Genomic DNA, 21,972 nt, shown 5'->3' with positions numbered 1-21,972 from the left:
TTCTACAACCCTGTGTTATTTATTCTGAGGAAAGGTTCACATGGTATTTCTAAAAGCAATAATTGATTATGTTTCTCTGTCTGCTTATATACACAATGTATTAGTTCATGCATTCTATTGTATAAGGTACTGATTTAATGTATTTTCTTTCTTGATCATGTGACACATGCAATTATCCTTGAAATCGAAGTCAGAGGTGTGTGTGCCGATCATTTAAGTCGCGAATCAAACTCATTCAACGGAGGGCCGAGTGTCTGCGGGTTTTCGCTCCTCCCTTGTACTTGATTGATGAAGTAAGGTCACTAATTAGTAAAGAACTCCCCACACCTAATTGAAAGGAAAAAACAAAAACCAACATACACTAGGCCAGAGGTACTCAGCTCTTACCCTACGACGTCTGGAGCATGCTGGTTTTCTGTTTAACCTGATAATTAATTGCACACACCTGATGTCCCAGGTCTAAATCAGTCTCTGATTCGAGGGGATCAATTAAAAAGTGCAGTGGCACTGTCTTCAATTTTCAGAGTTGAATTTGAGCGCGCTAGGCCCTCCATGGAATGCGTTTGATGCCTCTGATTTACACTGATGATGGCTTGATGGGGAAGCGTTTTGTTTTCATCTTTTCACCATATATCATATATATATATATTTTTTTTGCATTTATTCCTCTTTTTCGACAGTGTCCGAGTCTACATCTCTTGCAATAATTACCCTCCTAAACCGAAGTTAAAAGGACATACACTCCTCAGTTTGTAGAGACCAGTCAGTCTGGAATATCAAGTACAGGGTTGCATTTGTTCATGTTTAATATTTCACCCCAGTCATCACAAGACCTGAAGCCTTCATGCCATTTTCTGCAAACAGCTTGAAGTCAAGGACTGTTTGTAACGATCCCATAACACAGATGATAGATAAGCTTGTGTGCTCTGAGATTTTGCATAACAGAAACAGTTGAGGGGCTTGACTTGAGCATGTTTTGGTCATTATTGCATTGATGAACACAGTGAAGTACATCAGTTTAAATACATCCAACTTTGTGTGTAACCAGGATTCCATCCAACTTTTTTATGTGAGAAAAGTACATTGGATAATAAATGTCAAAACAGGCCTGATGGAAACAGCAAATCTGGCGGTAAACTCTCCAAATGTCAACATAACAAAATAGGCTAGACAAGGAGGGACCTTTTTGTGTCGTTAAAATGTATTCTGCGACAAATGGCGGGCGAACCCCAAATATTGATATAATAACCATCATATCATATGAGTGAACTTGGAGGACACGAAAAACACAATATGTTGTCTGGTATTCTCACTACGGCTCGAGAAAGCATGCAGTTTATCGAGCTAACAAGGTAAAAATCTGTCACTCTGCCCCTGAACAAGGCAGTTAACCCACTGTTGTAAATAAGAATTTGTTCTTAACTGACTTACCTAAAGGTTCAATTTTTTTTTAAATGAACGGTGAGCTTGATGCTATTTTCAATTAAATATCAAAGGTCTTATTCTGGTGAAATGATGATTGACGATTGGCTGCCGTTTGAAAAATAAAAAGAATCTCACTTATCCATAATAATCCTACCTGCATTGTATCTGCCAGCTGGAGCTCATGTGCCAAGACCACAGTGTGGGCATTTGCAATAACCCAGCATTTTGTTGTGATAAAGCCATCAGTGGAGTTGAACAATAGAAAATAGATAGAATAGAAACCCATTTAATTTAAGACTAAATTAATCAAGGCATGGGCCCGTATCCACAAAGCAGCTCAGAGTAAAAGTGCTGATCGAGGACCTGGTCCCCACCTGTCAAATAAATAAACACATAGTGTTATTATTATGATCTAAAAGGCAAAACTGATCCTAGAATAGCACTCCTACTCTGAGAGGCTTTGTGGATACAGGCTCTGACCTAATACCATTCAGACAGTAGTTCACAGTGGGCTCAGCTATGTGAGACTGTGTGTGGTCCTGGGCTGCTCAGCTGGTTCCTCTGTGGGTTCAGAAGGAGGTGTCGTCTGGTTGTCCTCCATGACCTTGGTCCCCTTAGGGTTCCCCAGACTCTCCTCACAACCATCCTCCTTCACCAGCAGCACCTCTGGACCCTCCTCCTGGAAGAGACATGTGATACAGACATACACTCCCTCAGGTACGTACACACAGATAATAAACACTTTCAACATGGAGTGTTTACGCTTCCCCACTACATGAGTCCAATACTGTAGTTATAGAATAACTTCATTGTTGTTAAACCCATTATGGTGGACATAAATATGATTTATCATCTCAGATAAGCCTGACTTAACTATTTTGATGTGTACAGTAGGTGTTTGTTAGAGATCAGATGTGATGTATTCTAAAGAGTCTCTCAATAAAAGTCTTGGAATGAAAAGTCCCATTTCGTGTTTATTAAACAAACAAGTTTTAAACACACCATATGAAAATCACACAAACACATGTCTTAACTACAAATCTGCATGAAGTTGATGAATATAATTGGAATTTTCTCATTAAAAGTGTCTTGGGAAATGTGTGAACATCATATAGCCTACAAAATAAAACCACAATGTTACAGACTTTTTTAGGTTTATTTATGCCTTATTCACTGCTCAAAAAAATAAAGGGAACACTAAAATAACACATCCTAGATCTGAATGAATGAACTATTCTTATTAAATACTTTTTCCTTTACATAGTTGAATGTGTTGACAACAACATCACACAAAACTTATCAATGGAAATCAAATTTATCAAACCATGGAGGTCTGGATTTGGAGTCACACTCAAAATTAAAGTGGAAAACCACACTACAGGCTGATCCAACTTTGATGTAATGTCCTTAAAACAAGTCAAAATGAGGCTCAGTAGTGTGTGTGGGCTCCACGTGCCTGTATGACCTCCCTACAACGCCTGGGCATGCTCCTGATGAGGTGGCGGATGGTCTCCTGAGGGATCTCCTCCCAGACCTGAACTAAAGCATCCGCCAACTCCTGAACCGTCTGTGGTGCAACGTGGCGTTTGTCGATGGAGCGAGACATGATGTCCCAGATGTGCTCAATTGGATTCAGGTCTGGGGAACGGGCGGGCCAGTCCATAGCATCAAAGCCTTCCTCTTGCAGGAACTGCTGACACATTCCAGCCACATGAGGTCTAGCATTTTCTTGCATTAGGAGGAACCCAGGACCAACCGCACCAGCATATGGTCTCACAAGGGATATGAGGATCTCATCTCGGTACCTAATGGCAGTCAGGCTACCTCTGGCGAGCACATGGAGGCCTGTGCGGCCCCCCAAAGAAATGCTACCCCACACCATGACTGACCCACCGCCAAACCGGTCATGCTGGAGGATGTTGCAGGCAGCAGAACGTTCTCCACGGCGTATCCAGACTGTCACGTCTGTCACATGTGCTCAGTGTGAACCTGCTTTCATCTGTGAAGAGCACAGGGCGCCAGTGGCGAATTTGCCAATCTTGGTGTTCTCTGGCAAAAAACGTCCTGCATGATGTTGGGCTGTAAGCACAACCCCCACCTGTGGACGTCGGGCCCTCATGGAGTCTGTTTCTGACCGTTTGAGCAGACACATGCACATTTGTGGCCTGCTGGAGGTCATTTTGCAGGGCTCTGGCAGTGCTCCTCCTGCTCCTCCTTGCACAAAGGTGGAGGTAGCGGTCCTGCTGCTGGGTTGTTGCCCTCCTATGGCCTCCTCCACGTCTCCTGATGTACTGGCCTCTCTCCTGGTAGCGCCTCCATGCTCTGGACACTACGCTGACAGACACAGCAAACCTTCTTGCCACAGCTCGCATTGATGTGCCATCCTGGATGAGCTGCACTACCTGAGCCACTTGTGTGGCTTGTAGACTCCGTCTCATGCTACCACTAGAGTGAAAGCGCCGCCAGCATTCAAAAGTGACCAAAACATCAGCCAGGAAGAATAGGAACTGAGAAGTGGTCTGTGGTCCCCACCTGCAGAACCACTCCTTTATTGGAGGTGTCTTGCTAATTGCCTATAATTTCCACCTGTTGTCTATTCCATTTGCACAACAGCATGTGAAATGTATTGTCAATCAGTGTTGCTTCCTAAGTGGACAGTTTGATTTCACAGAAGTGTGATTGACTTGGAGTTACATTGTGTTGTTTAAGTGTTCCCTTTATTTTTTTGAGCAGTGTATGTCACACAATGACGGGATGCAAAATTCTACCCAGGAATAATCAACACTGAAATCTGTTACTCTCTTTATTCCAAATGTATCTATGGATCTTTTCTGCTGACAACAATGACCATTCATCTTAGTCTTTAATGCAGGGTTTGATCTAAATGTCAGAAGCTATCGAGTGGAATGGTTACTTTCTATGTTATAGAGTTGAATGGTGTTTTTGCTGGTGCATCCTGAGGTAGGTCCTCTCTGAGAACCTCTTCCCACAGTGTGTACAGGCAAATGGCTTCTCTCCCGTGTGGACCTTCAAGTGCATCTTCAGCTGGTCCTGACGGGAGAACCTCTTCTCACACTGGGGGCAGCTGTAGGGTTTCTCCCCTGTGTGGACCCTCTCGTGCCTCTTCAGGTCACCAGCCTGGGTGAAGCGCATGTGACACTGGGTACATTTGAAGGGTTTTACCCCTGTGTGGAACCGCTGGTGCCTCTTCAGGTTGCCAGCATGGGCAAAGCGCATATGACACTGGGTACAGCTGAAGGGTTTCACCCCTGTGTGGACCCTCTGGTGGATCTCAACCTTCTGTGGGCAGCTGAAGCCTTTGTTACAGAACATGCAAAAGAACTGCTTCTCTTTACCGCCTGTTGTTGCTCCCTCTCCCCACACCTTGGCCGTTTGGTTGTTTGAGTTCAATACCTGATCTAAAAGGATGCAGCCTTGTGAATCGGAAGGCCCCATCGTCATGGACACTGGGTGTAAAGGGGAGTGGGTCGAGACATTTAAATTTGTCTCTAAGCTTTCCCTGTAGTCTAAGAAGTCACTGGAGCTGCCATGCGAGTGTCCTTCTCCGAAGTGAGTCTCGTCTGCATTCCATGTCACAGGAACGTCGCCCTCCACTTTCACAGTCATCTCATCTACGACCAGACCCTCCCCTTTCTTATCTCGGCACCGTTCAGAGTATAAACTACTACTGTACTGGTTCCAGTTCCCTCTCATTGGATTAGTCTGTGTATCTAAGCCCACAGGCATGTCACCAGGTATCATCTCTGTTGTGTAGGAACAGGATGGATCATTGCCAGTCTGTAACGTGTCACCTGAGTCCTGATGGGACAGAACCGTCCTCGGGTTACCGTACTGGAAATATTCTGAGTGAGGAGCAGGACAGCCCGGCCCCGTTAAAGTCTTGGTGTCTGTCTCTGACTTGAGGACGGCGTTTGGCGTTCCACTGACCTCCGTGATGCTGCGTCGGGTCATGGGTAGCACGGTGGCAGTGGTGGGGTCCTCCGTGGCTACAGGGGGAGCGCCAGTCTGGATGTTACGGCTGTGCCATGGTTCCTCCTCTCCTTCAGTCTTCTCCTGCTTGACCCCAGGACCTGCAGCCTCTGCATCTGCAGACTGACACAAGAAGAGTGAGGTTATTAACGGTACATGAAATATATCATATTGATCACACAGAATTGTGTAAATAATAAAATTGGTGTAAAGAAGAGAGAAACATAGGATCAGGATGCACCTGATCTCAATTTTGAGTGTCATAGCAAAGGGTCTGAATACTTATATAAATACGGTATTTATGTTTTTTTATTTATATAAGGTGGTAGATTAGTTTTAATGTTGCAGATAGATTGTGGCTTTCATTAATGTAATTGTCTGCATCATTTCCAATCCACCATATATTTTTGGGTAAATATATATAATTTAAAAAAAATGTGTCTTCCTTTTTTGCAGCAGCAGCAGCAGCACTGCCAGACAGCAGTAATAATCTCTTATTGATTGAGAGATTCAAGGCGCTATCATCGTTCAGTAGATGCAACGCATTCAATATTTACATTCATGCACTTCGAAATGAACTTTGTCCTAGAAGCATTTAACTACAGGGCATTCCCACATCATATGAGGCGAGCCTTTCTGAAATAAACAGGCCACATTGAAAGTAACTGGAATGTTTTATGCAACACTATTATGCAACACACTAACCTCCATCACGATAACGTGCTGGGATGAGGTTCCATTCCCCTCATCAACAGTGATTGGTTGGTCATCTCTCCATATATTGTGTCCCGTTGGCTTCACAAAGCTCCTGTGTCCTCCAGTGAGATGTCCTTCGCCTGAGAGAGTGATTGGGGGGAAAGAGGTGGTTAGGTTTGCTACTGTTAATGTTCAACACTATGTTGTACACCACTGACACGGTCTAGAATTGGCAAGGCTGTAAGGTAACACTTCTCATCACTTCATACAATTTATTGATTGACTGAATTATGTTATGCATCAAATTATTTTCATTGAGCTAATAATAGGAAATGCAGTAAATTAAGAATCTGGTTCAAATATGATATTATGTCTTTGTGCAAGATAGTATGCAATAATTGCCCTGATTACTAAGCTATCGAAAAACTGTCCAAGGCTCAATTCTGGGTAATACATCTGAACACATGTGCAGAACGGGTGACAGGCACTGAGCTAGGCCGCGCAGCCTCGGCCTTCTGAAAAATGTACCTCTTGTCATTCCTCTGTATCGGTCGAGGATCTTGACACTACTGGAAATGGCGAGGACGCGCTCCCGCAATGTCCTCTCTGCGCGCTCCCGTGACACCTTCAATTCTAGTAGCTGTAGTTTCCTCCGCAATGCCCTATTCTCCTTCTGGCTCTGAGTTATTTCCAAACGAAACACTGCATAGTCGTCGTCTACGACTTTACAGATCTCTGCCACGGCTGCATTCGCTAGCACCTCCATGATGGAGGCTATTTGAGTGTGAAAAACCATACTGTTCACGTTAGCCATTTTAGCTACTTAGCAGCCAGCTAGCTAGCTATCAACCAAATCCTGTCTCCAACGTGATTTAAACACTACCTTAGGTACGTATGTGATGTTGTGCAAGTAAATTAGTCATATTTTACGTTCCAGTGTGTTAATAAACGTCTAAATAACAACAATAAAAACGCTAACGGGGAAATCGTTCTTGGTCACTGTTCACTTCCGTTTACACTGAATAGAAAGGATCTCATTGGTTGGCGTCATACTGTATCTCAAAGGGTTTCGTTAAACGGAAAAGTATTGCGCGTTGTTGTTTGAAACACGGTAATGCTTATTACATTATATTACACATAACATATCCTATGACCATTCTCTTAAGCTGAGAGCAGACTTGTTTAGAAAGAACAGTAGCCGTGTCTGAATACCCGTAGTAGTATGCGAAAAAACTAAGTTTTATATGTATGTGAAATTTCGAAAATATGCCGCCTTCATATTCCAGTCGGAACTAGAAACTCCGAAATTTCCGATCTGTAGATTCCTTGAACGCCTGTACATACAACCAGTTAGCATGTCGGAAATGTCCGAAATTTCTAGTTCCGACTAAAATGTGAACGCAGCATTAGTACACTGAAAGTTACAACTAATATGCGTGATTGTGTTGACTCCCGCCATTCGTTCATTTTGGTACAGGCGTCATTTTATCTGCTCTTGTCAAACACGTGAGTCAAAAATATGAGTTTAATATACTATATCAAACGCTGAAATTAGTATACAGTTTAAGTATGTAATACTAGTGTGGGTATTCTTACAAAGCCACTGTGTTAATATTAGTAGAGTAGAGAAGAATAGAATGACTGACTTCATTCCATTTACACTGAACAAAAAATATAAACGCAACATGTAAAATGTTGGTCCCATGTTTCATGAGCTGAAATAAAAGATCCCAGAAAAGTTCCATATGCACATATAACATATCCACTAACATCCAGGTTAGGAGCATGTTGCCTTTTCCAAGATAATCCATCCACCTGACAGGTGTGGCATATCAAGAAGTTGATTAAACAGCATGATCATTACACAGGTGCACCTTGTGCTGGAGACAATAAAAGACCAATCTAAAATGTGCAGTGTTGTCACACAACACAATGCCACAGATGTCTCAAGTTTTGAAGGAGCATATAATTGGCATGCTGCCTGCAGGAAGGTTCACCAGAGCTGTTGCCAGAGAATTGAATGTTCATTTCTCTACCATAAGGTTCCTCCAACTGAGTTTTAGAGAATTTGGCAGTACGTCCAACCGGCCTCACAACCGCAGTGTAACAACGCCAGCCCATGTGTAACCACTCCATCGCAGGACCTCCACTCCTGGCTTCTTCACCTGTGGGATCGTCTGAGACCAGCAACCCGGACAGCTGATGAAACTATTCATATCAGTATTAAAGCCCTTTTGTGGGGGAAGAAATAATTCTGATTGGGTGGGCCTTGTTCCCAACTGGGTGGGCCTATACCCTCCCAGGCCCACCCATGTCTGTGCCCCTTTCCAGTCATGTGAAATCCATAGATTAGGGCCTAATTCATTTATTTAAATTGACTGACTGACTGACTTATATGAACTGTAACTCAGTCAAATCTATGAAATTGTTGCTTGTTGTGCTTATATTTTTGTTCGGTATAGTTGAGGTAATATGAACATATAGGTAGGGGTAAAAGTGACTAGGCAATCAGGATAGATAATAAACAGAGTAGCAGCAATGTGTGTGAGCATATGGAGTGTTTGTGTAAGTATGTATGTGGGTAGCGTCCAGCGAGTGTGCATGGTCAGTGTAAGAGTCGGTGCAATAAAGGGTCAATGCAATAGTCTGGGTAGCCATTTGATTAGCTATTTAGCAGTCTTATGATTTGGGGGTAGAAGTTGTTCAGGTGCCTTTTGGTCCCAGAATTGACGCTCCAGTACCACTTGCTGTGCGATAGCAGAGTGAACAGTCTGTGGCTGGGGTCTTTGACAATTTTCCGGCTCTTCCTCTGACACCGCCTGTTATAGAGGTCCTGGATGGCAGGGAGCTTGGCACCAGTGATGTACTGGGCCATCTACACCACCCTCTGTAGTGCCTTGCGATCGAGGGCGGTGCAGTTGCCATACCAAGCGTTGATGCAGCCAGTCAAAACGATCTGAATGGTGCAGCTGTATAATTTTTTTAGGATCTGAAGGGCCATGCCAAATCTTTTTAACCTCCCGAGGGGGTAGAGGCGCTGTCGCACCTTCTTCATGACTGTGCTAGTGTGAGAAGACCATGTTAAGTCCTTGGTGATGTCGACACAGAGGATCTTGAAGCTCTCGACATGCTCCACTAAAGCCCTGTGGATGGGGCATGCTCACCCCTCACGTCCTGACCAACACTAAAACAAGGAAAACACATACGAACGATGGACAGAACGTGACAGAACCCCCCCCCCCCCAAGGTGCGGACTCCGAACGCACAACCTAAACCTAAACCTATAGGGGAGGGTCTGGGTGGGCATCTGTCCGCGGTGGTGGCTCTGGCACTGGACGTGGACCCCACTCCATAATTGTCTTAGTCCACCTCAGTGTCCCTTGAGTGGCGACCCTCGCCGCTAATCTTGGCCTAGGAAACCTAACAACGGGCCCCACTGGACTGAGGTAGCTCGGGACTGAGGGGAAGCTCGGGACCGAGGGGAAGCTCGGGACCGAGAGGAAGCTCAGGAGTTAGAGGAAGCTCAGGAGTTAGAGGAAGCTCAGGCAGGTTGATGGATCTACCAGATCCTGGCTGGCTGGTAGTTCCGGCAGATCCTGGCTGACTGGCTGATCCTGGCTGACTGGCAGATCCTGGCTGACTGGCGGATGCTGGTTGACTGGCGGATCTGGCAGATCCTAGCTGACTGGCACTTCTGGCGGATCCTGGCTGACTGGTGGATCCTGGCAGACTGGCGGATCCTGGCCGACTGGCAGATCCTGGCCGACTGGCAGTTCTGGCGGATCCTGGCCGACTGGCACTTCTGGCGGATCCTGGCTGACTGGTGGATCCTGGCAGACTGGCGGATCCTGGCTGAATGGCGGATCTAACTGATCCTGGCTTATTAGGAGATCCTGGCCGACTGGCAAATCCTGGCAGACTGGCAGATCCTGGCTGACTGGCAGTTCTGGCGGATCCTGGCTGACCCTGGCAGAATGGCGGATCCTGGCTGACTGGCGGATCTTGGCTGACTGGCAGTACTGGCATATCCTGGCAGATCCTGGCCGACTGGCAGATCCTGGCCGACTGGCAGTTCTGGCGGATCCTGGCTGAATGGCGGATCTAACTGATCCTGGCTTATTGGGAGATCCTGGCCGACTGGCAGATCCTGGCCGACTGGCAGATCCTGGCCGACAGGCAGTTCTGGCAGATCAAATCAAATCAAATGTTATTTGTCACATACACATGGTTAGCAGATGTTAATGCGAGTGTAGCGAAATGCTTGTGCTTCTAGTTCCGACAATGCAGTGATAACCAACAAGTAATCTAACTAACAATTCCAAAACTACTGTCTTATACACAGTGTAAGGGGATAAAGAATATGTACATAAGGATATATGAATGAGTGATGGTACAGAGCAGCATACAGTAGATGGTATCGAGTACAGTATATACATATGAGATGATTATGTAGACAAAGTGGCATAGTTAAAGTGGCTAGTGATACATGTATTACATAAGGATGCAGTCGATGATGTAGAGTACAGTTTATACGTATACATATGAGATAAATAATGTAGGGTAAGTAACATTATATAAGGTAGCATTGTTTAAAGTGGCTAGTGATATATTTACATCATTTCCCATCAATTCCCATTATTAGAGTGGCTGGAGTTGGGTCAGTGTCAATGACAGTGTGTTGGCAGCAGCCACTCAATGTTAGTGGTGGCTGTTTAACAGTCTGATGGCCTTGAGATAGAAGCTGTTTTTCAGTCTCTCGGTCCCAGCTTTGATGCACCTGTACTGACCTCGCCTTCTGGATGATAGCGGGGTGAACAGGCAGTGGCTCGGGTGGTTGATGTCCTTGATGATCTTTTTGGTCTTCCTGTAACATCGGGTGGTGTAGGTGTCCTGGAGGGCAGGTAGTTTGCCCCCGGTGATGCGTTGTGCAGACCTCACTACCCTCTGGAGAGCTTTACGGTTGAGGGCGGAGCAGTTGCCGTACCAGGCGGTGATACAGCCCGCCAGGATGCTCTCGATTGTGCATCTGTAGAAGTTTGTGAGTGCTTTTGGTGACAAGCCAAATTTCTTCAGCCTCCTGAGGTTGAAGAGGCGCTGCTGCGCCTTCTTCATGAAGCTGTCAGTGTGAGTGGACCAATTCAGTTTGTCTGTGATGTGTATGCCGAGGAACTTAAAACTTGCTACCCTCTCCACTACTGTTCCATCGATGTGGATAGGGGGGTGTTCCCTCTGCTGTTTCCTGAAGTCCACAATCATCTCCTTAGTTTTGTTGACGTTGACGTCCTTAGTTTTGTTGACGTGAGGTTATTTTCCTGACACCACACTCCGAGGGCCCTCACCTCCTCCCTGTAGGCCGTCTCGTCGTTGTTGGTAATCAAGCCTACCACTGTTGTGTCGTCCGCAAACTTGATGATTGAGTTGGAGGCGTGCGTGGCCACGCAGTCGTGGGTGAACAGGGAGTACAGGAGAGGGCTCAGAACGCACCCTTGTGGGGCCCCCGTGTTGAGGATCAGCGGGGAGGAGATGTTGTTGCCTACCCTCACCACCTGGGGGCGGCCCGTCAGGAAGTCCAGTACCCAGTTGCACAGGGCGGGGTCGAGACCCAGGGTCTCGAGCTTGATGACGAGCTTGGAGGGTACTATGGTGTTGAATGCCGAGCTGTAGTCGATGAACAGCATTCTCACATAGGTATTCCTCTTGTCCAGGTGGGTTAGGGCAGTGTGCAGTGTGGTTGAGATTGCATCGTCTGTGGACCTATTTGGGCGGTAAGCAAATTGGAGTGGGTCTAGGGTGTCAGGTAGGGTGGAGGTGATATGGTCCTTGACTAGTCTCTCAAAGCACTTCATGATGACGGAAGTGAGTGCTACGGGGCGGTAGTCGTTTAGCTCAGTTACCTTAGCTTTCTTGGGAACAGGAACAATGGTGGACCTCTTGAAGCATGTGGGAACAGCAGACTGGTATAGGGATTGATTGAATATGTCCGTAAACACGCCGGAAAGCTGGTCTGCGCATGCTCTGAGGGCGCGGCTGGGGATGCCGTCTGGGCCTGCAGCCTTGCGAGGGTTAACACGTTTAAATGTCTTACTCACCTCGGCTGCAGTGAAGGAGAGACCGCATGTTTTCGTTGCAGGCCGTGTCAGTGGCACTGTATTGTCCTCAAAGCGGGCAAAAAAGTTATTTAGTCTGCCTGGGAGCAAGACATCCTGGTCCGTGACTGGGCTGGGTTTCTTCTTGTAGTCCGTGATTGACTGTAGACCCTGCCACATGCCTCTTGTGTCTGAGCCGTTGAATTGAGATTCTACTTTGTCTCTGTACTGACGCTTAGCTTGTTTAATAGCCTTGCGGAGGGAATAGCTGCACTGTTTGTATTCGGTCATGTTGCCAGACACCTTGCCCCGATTAAAAGCAGTGGTTCACGCTTTCAGTTTCACGCGAATGCTGCCATCAATCCACGGTTTCTGGTTAGGGAATGTTTTTATCGTTGCTATGGGAACGACATCTTCAACGCACGTTCTAATGAACTCGCACACCGAATCAGCGTATTCGTCAATATTTTTATCTGACGCAATTCGAAACATGTCCCAGTCCACGTGATGGAAGCAGATCCTGGCCGACTGGCAGATCCTGGCTGACTGGCACTTCTGGCGGATGCTGGCTGACTGGTGGATCCTGGCTGAATGGCGGATCCTGGCTGAATGGCGGATCTAACTGATCCTGGCTGACTAGGAGATCCTGGCCGACTGGCAGATCCTGGCCGACTGGCAGATCCTGGCCGACTGGCAGATCCTGGCTGACTGGCACTTCTGGCGGATGCTGGCTGACTGGTGGATCCTGGCAGACTGGCGGATCCTGGCTGAATGGCGGATCTAACTGATCCTGGCTGACTGGGAGATCCTGGCCGACTGGCAGATCCTGGCCGACTGGCAGATCCTGGCCGACTGGCAGATCCTGGCCGACAGGCAGATCCTGGCCGACAGGCAGTTCTGGCAGATCCTGGCCGATTGGCAGATCCTGGCCGACTGGCAGTTCTGGCGGATCCTGGCTGAATGGCGGATCTAACTGATCCTGGCTGACTGGGAGATCCTGGCCGACTGGCAGATCCTGGCCGACTGGCAGATCCTGGCCGACTGGCAGATCCTGGCCGACAGGCAGTTCTGGCAGATCCTGGCCGACTGGCAGATCCTGGCCGACTGGCAGTTCTGGCGGATCCTGGCCGACTGGCAGATCCTGGCCGACTGGCAGATCCTGGCCGACTGGCAGATCCTGGCTGACTGGCAGTTCTGGCAGATCCTGGCCGACTGGCAGTTCTGGCAGATCCTGGCCGACTGGCAGATCCTGGCCGACTGGCAGTTCTGGTGGATCCTGGCTGACCCTGACAGAATGGCGGATCCTGGCTGACTGGCGGATCCTGGCAGACTGGCGGATCCTGGCTGACTGGCGGATCCTGGCTGACTGGCAGTTCTGGCGGATCCTGGCTGACTGGTAGTTCTCGCAGATCCTGGCTGACTGGCGGATCCTGGCAGACTGGCGGATCCTGGCTGACTGGCAGTATGTATGTGTGCAAAAAAAGTCTCTACGATGCAGGACAGGCAGACAGCCAGTAATGGCTGTTCAACAGCCTGATGGTCGAATGTTAGAAGCCGTCCCTGAGCCTGTTGGTTCCGGCTCTGATGCTCCTGTACCGTCTGCCAGACGGTAGTAGAGGGAACAGTCCGTGGCTCGTTGGCTGAGGTCCATAATGATCTTCTTGGCCTTCCATCGACACAGAGTGGTGTAAATGACCTGGAGGGCCGGCAGCATGCCCCCGATGGTGCTTTTGGCTGATCACACCACTCGCTGAAGAGCCGTACGGTTGAGGGTGATGCAGTTACTGTACCAGGCGGTGATGTAGCCCAACAGAAAGCGCTTAATGATGCATCTGCAGAAGTTTGTGAGGGTCGTAAAGGCAATGCAACGGTGTTGTTGCCTACCTTCACCAACTGGGGTCAGCTTTTTAGGAAGTCCAGGACCCAGTTGCACAAGGATGAGTTCCAAGGTAACGAGCTTTGAGGGCACTATGGTGTTGAAAGCTAAGCTATAGTCGGTAATTCCTCTTGTTCAGGTGGGATAGTGTGTGTTTTTCTAGTGCGAATGTGATTGCGTTGTCTGTGGATCTGTTGGGGCGGTAAGATGGAGGTGATGTGACCCTTGACTAGCCTCTCTAAGCACTTCCTGGTGACAGGAGTGCTATGGGGCAATATTGACATTTAGTTATGTTACCTTAGATTGCTTGGGTACAGGAACAATGGTGGACATCTTGAAGCATTTGGGGATGGCAGACTAGGATAGAGAGAATATGTCCGTAAAAACTCCAGCCGGCTGGTCTGCGCACGCCTTGGGATGCCGTCCGGGCTGGCAGCCATTTAAGAGTTAACAGTCCCTGCCACATGCTTCTTTCGTTTGAGCTGTTGAATTGCACCTCCACTTTGTCCCTGTACTGACTTTCTGCTTCTTTGATTGCCTTACGGAGTTTGTAGCTGGTCTGTTTGTACTCCATGTTCCGGGTCACCTTACCGTGGTTGAATGCTGTGGTTCCAAAGTTTTGCGCAAATACAGCCAACTATCCCTGGTTTTTGGTTGGGGTATGTTAGAAACTCTTTGATGTACACACAGAAACATGACATTATAAAATGTTAACTACGGTCAAGCCCATCTCTAACACTGTGATTCAAGTATCTAACAATATGGATCTATTGGAGTCTTTGCAATGATACAAAAATAACCAAGTCAATTAGCATAGAGTCAATTTTGCATTTAATTTCAACAAAATGATCATACACTCACATAACAAGTACAGTACTTTTATTGCACAAAACAATACATGATACTTTTCACTAACACTTTACCTTTAATTTAAATCTGGTACCCTCACTTTAATAAAATACATGTTTGAATACTTTGGAAAAGGTTCAACATTACACACATCTTCACTATTTTATGTCAAGTAAATGTGAATTAAGGCACTCATTATCTCATTATAAAATACCAGTATTAACCTAAAGTGACAATCAGTTAGGGTTGGACCCATCAATTAAGCATTTTTACAGACACCATCACACCAACCATCTACTCTGCCTCATCATACTCATTCTTTCCTCAGTTCACCTCAATCAGTTCCCTACTACACCCAAAACCAACAGAACTACAAACAAACTAGTACTACTACATGTCACTAGACTCTATACATGGGCCGTGTGCATTTTCTGCTGGTGTATTCTGCGGTTGCTCCTCTCTGAGAACCTCTTCCCGCAGTGTGTGCAGGCGAACGGTCTCTCTCCCATGTGGACCTTCAGGTACATCTTCAGCTGGTGCTGGTGGGAGAACCGCTTCCCAAACTGGGGAAGCTGTTTGATTTCTCTCCTGTGTGGACCCTCTGGTGGCTTTTCAGGTTGAATGAGTGGGAGAAACTAGCCTGGCACAGGTGGCAGCCGAACGGTTTCTCCCCCGTGTGCATTCCCTGGTGCCTCTTCAGGTTGGAAGAGTCGGAAAAACTAGCCTGGCACAGGTGGCAGCTGAATGGTTTCTCCCCCGTGTGCATCCTATGGTGGATCTCAACCTGTTTGGGGAAACTGAAGGCTTTCCCACAGAATGAGCACGGGAAGTGCTTCTCTTTGGCCCTGCCACCTTTACTGATTACATCTCTACTGTCATTTGTCAGTGGGCTTGTTGAGGCATTGTCTGAGTTCTGGTTTAACATTAGGAAATTGTGAGGAGGATGAAGGCCAGGGAGTGTCTGTGTTGTCTCAGGGTCCATGTTCCAGTTGATAGATCCTATAGAAGGCAGACTGAAGGCAGCAGTATCTGTTAGGGGGTTAACCTGAGGCCCCATAAGTCTCTCTGAATCACAACTATAGGAGCAGGACGGAGCATCATTAGCCAAGTCTATGTCTGTTCTCTCCCGTCGCATACGGACACCTCCCCATCCCTGCAGACCAAATCTATGCCTCGCCCTGGTCTCAGCCAGTCTGTTGTCATGGAGACTAAGTTTGTTTGTTGTTTTATGTTCGACAGTCTGTTTCTAGTTGTGGTTAACAGCGTTGTTCCCCAGCCTAGAGTTGAAGACGCTGTCCCATCCACTGACCTCCACTATGTTGCCTCTAGTCCTGTCCTGCTCAGTGATATCATCCCCTGGGCCTTTGGCTGCACCGGTCTGGGTCTGGAAATCTAAGATGGATGTCCAGTCTCCTCTGTTAGCCTCCAGCCAACCACCTGCAAAAAAGACTACAAACATGGCAGTGAAAAAACGCCATATCTAGAGTTGATTCAATTACCTGGTGAAGTTCATACATTATAATGTGTGTGTTTCGGTAACTAAACATAAGTTATATTGATTTCATGAATGAAGAAAATAAATAATAGCCAGGTGCATCACTATTCCCATTGAAGATCTATTACTGTATGTAGGCTATATGTATTTCTCCCTTACCTTGCTCCCAGATCTTTAGTCCACTGAGCAGATCAATGCTGGTCCGTCTGGTCCGTCTTCTATTGTCTCCTCTTTGACCAGCAGCAGATGAGGCTTCCCATCCTCCATGTCTACTAACTGTAAGAGATACAGAGTGAGAGGATGTTGGATCAATAAATCTGATATGAGCACCCTGCTATGGAGCACATTCTGATTGGGTAACGAGGGATTGCTATGAGTACTATGCAAACGAGTTAGTCAATTTGATTACTTGACACTCTTTAATGGTTTGACCATTCAAAAGGCATTGTCCAACACTTAAGACAACAAATCAAGACCTGGGCCCGTATCCACAAAGACTGAGTAGGAGTGCTGATCTAGGATCAGTTTTGCCTTTTAGATCATAATGAATACAATTATATCTTAGATCAGCAGTCCTACTCTGAGAGACTTTGTGGATACGGACCCTGAACTAATACCATTCAGACAGACGTTCACAGTGGGCTCACCTCAGTGAGACTGTGTGTGGACCTGTGCTGCTCAGCTGGTTCCTCTGTGGGTTCAAGAGGTGTAGTCTGGTTGTCCTCCGTGATCATGGGACCCTCAGGGTTCCCCAGACCCTCCTCCTCCTGGAAGAGACAGGTGATACAGATTACACAGACATACATACATTCCCTCAGGTACGTACACACAGATAAACACACTTTCAACATAGTGTTTACCCATCCCCACTATGTTTGAGTCTCATACGATTTCCCAAATTCCTGTACATGCAAATGTAACCGCAAAATTATTGGCACCCTTGATAAAGATCAGGGAAAATACTAAACAAAAAAAAATGTTCATCTTTATCAAGTTTCCATAGTTTAGCACCCCATTGAATATGCCTTATATACAGTATATATAATTAAAGTAGTTGAAAGGAAATAATGAAACATCATATATCCTACACAGTGGAAACACTATGTGACCGACTTTTTAGGCTTAAGCCTTATATATCACACAATGTCTGGATGCAATATTCGACCCAGGAATATTCAACACTGAAATATGTTACTCTCCTTATTCCAAATGTATCTGGATTTTTTTCTGCTGACAACAATGAACATTCATCATAGTCTTTGATGCTGGGTTTGATCTAAACGTTAGAAGCTATCGAGTGGAATGGTTACTTTCTATAGCTCGGTATCCATTCAATTGACGACAGATTTGATTTGGTCCTGTGTAGCTCAGTTGGTAGAGCATGGCGCTTGTAACGCCAGGGTAGTGGGTTCGATCCCCGGGACCACCCATACGTAGAATGTATGCACACATGACTGTAAGTCGCTTTGGATAAAAGCGTCTGCTAAATGGCATATATTATTATTATTATTATATTAAAGAAAACGTGCACATTTTCCCACCAGTGGTGTTTCCACCAAACTGACTTGATGCAGATTTTTTTTAAATCATTGCGTGAGCTCGCATATACAGTACGGGTAGGCTAGTCAACGTCATGATATTATTATGGAAAAGAGCAAGAATATTTATTTGTCATCAAATTATTATTTGAGCATCAAGATCACCGTGCACTTTCACCACCCTCGGGAGCCTAATAAACTACATGGTTTCCCTGAGTCGTAGTGGGAGGACCACACACCATGTCATCGGGTGACTCCAAGTTTACTTCGATATGGCTTGATGGCTTTTATATCAACATTTGCGCATAAAGGCGTTTCCACCGCCCTTTCTCTCAATGAATTTTACAGACGCAAAAAGATCCCATGTCGAACAAACACATTCTGTAGGCATTTAGAAAATTGTACCGAAACTTCCTGTTTCCATCACAGCTGCCATTATTTTTTTTCTCTGAATGACTTTACTTGCACAAAATCTGTGAATGGAAACGTGGTTCATGTTATAGAGTGGAATGGTTTTTCTGCTCCTGTGTGGACCTAGAGGTATATTTTCAGCTGGTCCTGGGTCTGATATCTGGTCAGATCCTTTGTGCAAGAGCCTTTGTGTTAAAGTCTCTGTGTCTGTCTCTGACTTGAAGACGGTGTTCTGCGTTCTACTGACCTCCGTGATGCTGCGGCAGGTCCTGGGTTGGGGCGTGGCAGTGCGGTTCTCCGTGGCTACAGGGGGCGTCCCAATCTCGATGTCTCTTCTGTGTCGTGGGTCCTCTCCTTCAGACCTCTCCTGCTTGACCTCAGGATCTCTAGCCTCTACATCTGCAGACTGACACAAGGGAGGTTATTATTGGTACATGAGTTGAATTGGATAACATTTACATTTAAGTCATTTAGCAGACGCTCTTATCCAGAGCGACTTACAACAATGTAAGCCAGGGCCAGAGTGTATAAGTGTATAAGCCAGGGCCAGAGATGTATGTGAGTGACACGCTCAGCAGGGCTACTGCATCAGGCACTCACACACGCTCCATGCAAGAACAACACGCAGTGTGCAGCTTACAAACATAGCAAGTGGATGTTGAACACATCAACCAGGCTGACTACCTCAATGTTACGGACCAGCGCCTTATACAAATCAGACAACACACAGACAGGGACGAGCAACTCCAGGCATTGAGGTCTGTGATTCTGATGGGCTGGCCCGACTGCAGGGAAGAAACTGCTTTAGCCGTCAGAGAATATTGGCCAGTCAAAGAGGAGCTCAGTGTTCAAAACGGAGTAATATTCAAGAGTCAGAGAGTCGTTATTCCCCGGTCTCTGCGCACTGAGATGTTGGCACGCGTGCACTCAAGTCACATAGGAGGTGAGGCCTGTTACAGACAAGCACGTGACACACTGTATTGGCCAGGAATGCAGAGTGAAATCAAAGACTATGTCAGTAAATGCACAATCTGCAATGAATATGCCATTGAGCAACAGAGAGAGACGATGATGTCCCACGAGCTACCGATGCGCCCCTGGCAGATAGTAAGTCTAGATCTCTTCCAGCACAGTGGCAAAGACTTTCTGCTGGTAGTTGATCATTACTCAGTCTTTTGGGAGATCGACCTCCTCCCGACCTCTCAGCAGAGACAATGATCAAACTCTGCAAGGCTCAGTTTGCCCGCTATGGCCAGCCAGATAGGGTAATTTCAGACAATGGACCCCAATTCTCCGGAGTTGAGTTCCGAAAATTTGCTGCAGGATGGGAATTAGAGCACGTCACTTCATCACCACGACACCCAAAAGCTAATGGGAAGGCGGAGTCCGCAGTAAAAATTGCAAAGAACCTCTGCAAAAAGGCTCTGCGAGAGGGCAAAGATGCCTGGAAAGCAATCCTGTAGTGGCGCAATACCCCGACGGAAGGCATGGATAGCAGCCCGGCACAGCGCCTCATGGCACGCCGCTTAAAAGCAGCTCTGCCAGTAGCCAGCACTCTCCTGGAGCCATGTGTGGTGACAGACGTGCTGGTGAAGCTACGTCACAGAAGACAGGTCTCCAAGTTCATCTACGACAAATCAGCAAAAGACTTACCTGAGCTCAGGGTGGGTGAAACGGTGCGAATGAAGCCCCTACCAGGGGACCAGACAGGCCTCTGGAGACTCGGATCCTGTGTACAGAAAGTGGCACCACACATGGCTCCAGTACCGTAACAGGGTTGACCTTCAGATTGCTGAGCCAGCACCTACTCAGAACCCTGATGGCGAAAGGGGTCGCATGACAAAAGACTTAATCTGTAGGTTTCCCATCAGGGATTGTTGACAGAGAGATAAAAGTGAAGAGAATATCAAAATGTGTTGTTACCTGAGGAAAATAATAATAATACTAAACTGTTCATGTTGGAAATTGTTACTATTTTATTAAATGGAAGATGTTATGGGTGTAAGATGCCATCTGTTGGTAAATGTTCAACTCTTGTGTTTTACCGGGGTGCTAGAGATACCCGGATGTGTTTTGATGTACTGAACAAGACTGGTGCCTCTGTCTCGTCATTTAACATTCAAACAGTAGCCTTAATTAATTAATGGGCCACATTTTATGTACTGTCATTTTTCATGTTACACTATGACACTATGACACAACCTCTATCAGGATAACTTGCTGGGTTGAGGTTCCACTCCCCTCATCAATGGTGATTGGTTGGTCATCTCTCCACACGTTGTGACCCGCTGGCTTCACAAAGCTCCTGTGGCCTCCGGTGAGAAGTCCTGAGAGAGTGATTGGGGGAAAGAGGTGGTGAGGTAATGTCAATGATCAATGGTATATTGTACACTATTGACACTGCCTGTATAACTTTATAAACCGTCCTCTCGCCCATACCCTGCAGAGCAAGGGGAACTACTACTTCAAGGTCTCAGAGCAAGTGACGTCACCAATTGAAACGCTATTTAGCTCGCACCACCGCTAACTAAGCTAGCCGTTTCACATCCGTTACACTCACCCCTCTTTTGACCTCCTCCTTTTCCGCAGCAAACAGTGATCCGGGTCAACAGCATCAATGTAACAGTATAACTTTAGACCGTTCCCTCGCCCATACCCGGACGCGAACCAGGGACCCTCTGCACACATCAACAACAGTCACCCACGAAGCATCGTCACCCATCGATCCACAAAAGGGGAACTACTACTTCAAGGTCTCAGAGCAAGTGACGTCACTGATTGAAACGCTATTTTGCTCGCACCACTGCTAACTAAGCTCGCCGTTTCACATCCGTAACACCTGCAACTAGGTAAAGTTCATGATGCCGTTACCCTTAAAGGGCCCCAGAACCAAAGATCCACCACTATATTTTACAGTAAGGTATGAGGTTCTTTTCTGCTCATGCATTCTCATTTCGAAGACAAACCCACCATTGGTGTGCGTGGCCATAGAGCTCTATTTCATGTTATCCAACAAATGATTCTGATTAATAAGGCTGTAATACACAATGAATTGGTATATACAGCCTAAAACTAATGCCTGCGAATTTAAAGTTGTTTACCCAACTTTTTAGAGAGCTGGTGGGTATATGGTTCAGTTTGGCACCAAGGTAAAAAAAAATGGGGGGGGGGATATTCGTTTTTCATCTTCAATAGCTATATGCCAGGACAATGAAAATGGTATATTCTGAATCAGAGGAGGATTGTGAACAATCCAGTTACTAGCAGTTGATATTACGATGTCAATAAATGAATCTTAAATGGCGCTTGCTTTTTAAATGACTGAATATATACAGGGAAATTTAGCAATTATGATTTTATCTGTAATAAATTAGGCATTGTTGCAATCTGTTGGCATATAGATGAATGCACATATTATTTCCAGTGCGGGCCTTGTTCTACAAACATACACCCCCCCCCATTGGATTACTTAGAAAGAAAGCATGCAAGTACTCCAACAGTCGAAAAATGTCAATGCCCATCCCTATTAGTTTCAGACTGTATATACCAATAAATTGTGTATTGCAGCCTGATTATTCTGACTACCAACAAATGTAGGTTTGCTAA

General features: G+C 46.3%; 2 protein-coding genes across 2 annotated transcripts in view; both read right to left on the bottom strand.

Annotated features, from left to right (window-relative positions):
• Nucleotides 1-4,041: 4,041 nt before the first annotated feature.
• On the bottom strand, nucleotides 4,042-7,118 carry LOC124001656 (oocyte zinc finger protein XlCOF7.1-like). Its single transcript, XM_046308643.1, has 3 exons — nucleotides 6,640-7,118; nucleotides 6,121-6,251; nucleotides 4,042-5,538 (listed from the first exon to the last, which is right to left on the bottom strand). The coding sequence occupies exons 1-3, from the start codon at nucleotides 6,923-6,925 to the stop codon at nucleotides 4,348-4,350; spliced, it is 1,608 nt and encodes a 535-aa protein (XP_046164599.1). The 5' UTR covers nucleotides 6,926-7,118; the 3' UTR covers nucleotides 4,042-4,347.
• Nucleotides 7,119-14,890: 7,772 nt separating this feature from the next.
• The window catches only part of LOC124001628 (zinc finger protein 8-like), a 43,062-nt gene continuing 35,980 nt past the window's right edge, over nucleotides 14,891-21,972 (bottom strand). The window contains exons 10-14 of the mRNA XM_046308595.1: nucleotides 20,020-20,693; nucleotides 18,614-18,772; nucleotides 17,065-17,184; nucleotides 16,577-16,693; nucleotides 14,891-16,359 (exon numbers count right to left, since the gene is read on the bottom strand). The gene's annotated coding sequence lies outside the window, so the exon portion shown is untranslated. The remainder of the gene's footprint in view (nucleotides 16,360-16,576; nucleotides 16,694-17,064; nucleotides 17,185-18,613; nucleotides 18,773-20,019; nucleotides 20,694-21,972) is intronic.

This window comes from Oncorhynchus gorbuscha, linkage group LG17 (assembly GCF_021184085.1).
Source record: "Oncorhynchus gorbuscha isolate QuinsamMale2020 ecotype Even-year linkage group LG17, OgorEven_v1.0, whole genome shotgun sequence".
NCBI classification, from domain to species: Eukaryota; Metazoa; Chordata; class Actinopteri; order Salmoniformes; family Salmonidae; genus Oncorhynchus; species Oncorhynchus gorbuscha.
This window is presented reverse-complemented; position numbering and strand designations above follow the sequence as displayed.

Bases quoted from the DNA above. Each gene is read 5' to 3' on its own strand.
- LOC124001656 (XM_046308643.1), bottom strand. From the start codon at position 6,925: ATGGCTAACGTGAACAGTATGGTTTTTCACACTCAAATAGCCTCCATC. The intron at 6,252-6,639 runs GTACATTTTTCA...TCACTCTCTCAG, and splicing joins ATACAGAGGAATGACAAGAG to GCGAAGGACATCTCACTGGA. The intron at 5,539-6,120 runs GTTAGTGTGTTG...TTCTTGTGTCAG, and splicing joins AGCACGTTATCGTGATGGAG to TCTGCAGATGCAGAGGCTGC.